The following is a 2,546-nucleotide window of genomic DNA, read 5'->3' on the forward strand; positions in this document are numbered from 1 at the left end:
TTTGCTATTCATTTTATTTTTGCACTTGTGCCAGCTGGACGGTCCAGCCCTCATTGCAGTTGTATTTTTATACACTCGCATTGGGTCAACTTATAATAAGCGGTTTATTTATTCAACAATGCTAAGCAACAACAGAAATGGGTGAATGCGCCTAAAACAGTGCTTTAATTTTGTTTACGCGCGCGCGCGTGTGTTGTGTAAATAAAATATGTAAATGCCTGTGTGAGAGTATAAGTAAACGTACGCATGGCTATGAAAATACGCAGCATCAACGCAGCGGCATATGTGGTGCAAATAATTGCTTTTTGTGCTGTGCGTAAATCAAATTAGACGCGCGTGTTTGTCAGTTTGTGGTCTTCCGCAATGGCAGAGCGCATAGCAGCAGCAGCTGCGACGGCAGTAAGCGCTGGTGGTCGCCATTCGCGTATTAGTCCAACACCAGGACGTGGCAGTAAGGTCGCCTATACCTTGTGTCCGCGCATCGAGCCACCGGATGAGAAGATGCAGCAAATGCAGAGACGGACATCAGCGACGAAGGCGGCATCAAATTGTGTTGCCATACCTATGTCATCCATTCAGACGAACACAAAAGGTGAGTGTAATAGTTATGTATGTGTTTGAAATGCAATATAGAAATATTAATTAAAATATATGTACTTGTTCGTGTATATGTTTAAACCCAGCGGACCAAATGCTCGCAAATGACACCTCATGCGAGTGCAATGCGAGATTTAACGCGGCAAAACTAAATTTTTTTCACAAAATTCAAGCTGCAAATGATCGTGTGTGAGGGCTTTAGTATCAAAAAATCGGAAAAGAAAAAAATGTGTGTGCTCTCATACGAGCTCGTTTGCGCACATTTTGTGACACTCTCTCTAAAGGCTCGTGTGTTGATCCGCTGGGCATTCACATAAAACAATTTCCATATATTTAAACATAGTCGAACTCGTACATACAGCTACACAGGAGTTTTTGTCGATATTCTGCAATGAAGGTCCGAAAAGTAGAGAAATCAAAAATGAAATTGATTTCAAAGGGGTAGGATCGCAAACGTGAGATATAGTGATAATAATTAGATACAAAAGTAGTCAACTTCTAAAAACACTTATTGCGATTAGAGATTTCTTTGCTAATAACACCGAGCGACAGTAAATTTTACACACAAGAAAACCTATATACGAAACTAGGGGCTAAGTTTAATATACTTAACTGCGTATTTAGTTTTTCTATCTGACGTCAGGATTTTTTTTAATGGAGATTGAAACTTAAAAAATATAATTAATTAAAAAAAATTATTGAAACAATTTAGTCCAATATATAATAACAATATGGGTACCAAAAAAAATAGAAAATTCTGTAGCATTGATCGATTTTTTTAGCATAACGACGAAAAGGTATTAAAAATATCCTTTTAAAATTGTGTTCTTGAATATCATCGAAATTTGTAATATTAATTTTTGAAAAAATTACGCGATACATACTCGAATTTCGTTCTTTTAATTTTATTAGGTAAGAAAATTAATAATAATCCATATTCGTCCTTGTGATTTTTTATTTTTTTTTTATTTTACAAATTTTTTCTTTCATTGTTATTCTACATTGCACTGAATATTGTAAATAATTGTTTGGCTTTACACTTCTGTTGTCGGGTCAATACTATTATATGGAATACTTGTATGGTGGCCAGCAAGTCAAAAGACAAGTTACTTAAAACTACTGAGTAAAGTCCAGAGAACAGCGTTTTTTATGCATTTCACGTGCCTTAAGGGCCACCCCAAACAATGTGCTAGAAGTATTAACCAATTTGCTTGCAATAAACCTGGTAAGGAACTGCGTGGTCGCTGCTTCGACGCTCTGACATTATGGTGCAGTGGAAGGATTAGTGGTTCGGCCACGCTTCCGTACTTCACACTCTGGGCAGTTATAACCAAGAAATCGACTACTTCGCCCCTAAACCCACCTTCGATAAGGCTCTTTGAGACGAACATTCCGTCAAGAAGAGACTGACAAGCACCAAGCCAATGGAGTGGTGAATTGAATTTTTACACGGATGGAACCAAGCTAGACAATAGTTTTCGCTATGAAGTTTTCTATAAGGAATTAGGAATTCCCGACTACTACAGCATACCTTAGTACGAAGATTACGGTTAATATATTCTCGGACTGCGGCGGCCATCAATTCAATGAACGCAATAATGCTAAGGAATGCCTCGCAGCTCTAAAAGATATTAGCGCCGTATTCAAGGTTAGTTTCATATGGGTCCCCCGAGCCATAGAGAGATTACAGGGCCGGTGAGTTAGCGAGTAAAGATACCAATCCTATGTGAAAGCAGAGGGATTGGAAATAACATGATTCAAGAGACCAACAGGTTTGGCTAGAAGACGGCAATTGTAGAACCACACTACTATAGCCAAAAATAGTTAAAAACAAGTAAGAGCAGCGCTGTCTTCGGCTATGCCGAAGGCTTCATACCTTTCATGAACATCTGCAAATTTTACTTTGACAGATTACTGCTTTTGAATACATCTGCATACATCGATAGAGG

General features: G+C 38.2%; 1 protein-coding gene across 1 annotated transcript in view; it reads left to right on the forward strand.

Moving 5' to 3' along the window:
- LOC118744998 overlaps positions 1-2,546 on the forward strand; it is a gene marked incomplete in the record, with an annotated part of 61,285 nt that overhangs the window by 8,653 nt on the left and 50,086 nt on the right. Inside the window, 1 exon segment of the mRNA XM_036478479.1 lies at positions 35-592. Within this exon segment, the coding sequence (XP_036334372.1) occupies positions 364-592 (229 nt within the window).

This window comes from Rhagoletis pomonella, unplaced genomic scaffold, assembly GCF_013731165.1.
Source record: "Rhagoletis pomonella isolate Grant_MI unplaced genomic scaffold, Rhpom_1.0 Rhpom_scaffold_00008, whole genome shotgun sequence".
Taxonomy (NCBI): Eukaryota; Metazoa; Arthropoda; class Insecta; order Diptera; family Tephritidae; genus Rhagoletis; species Rhagoletis pomonella.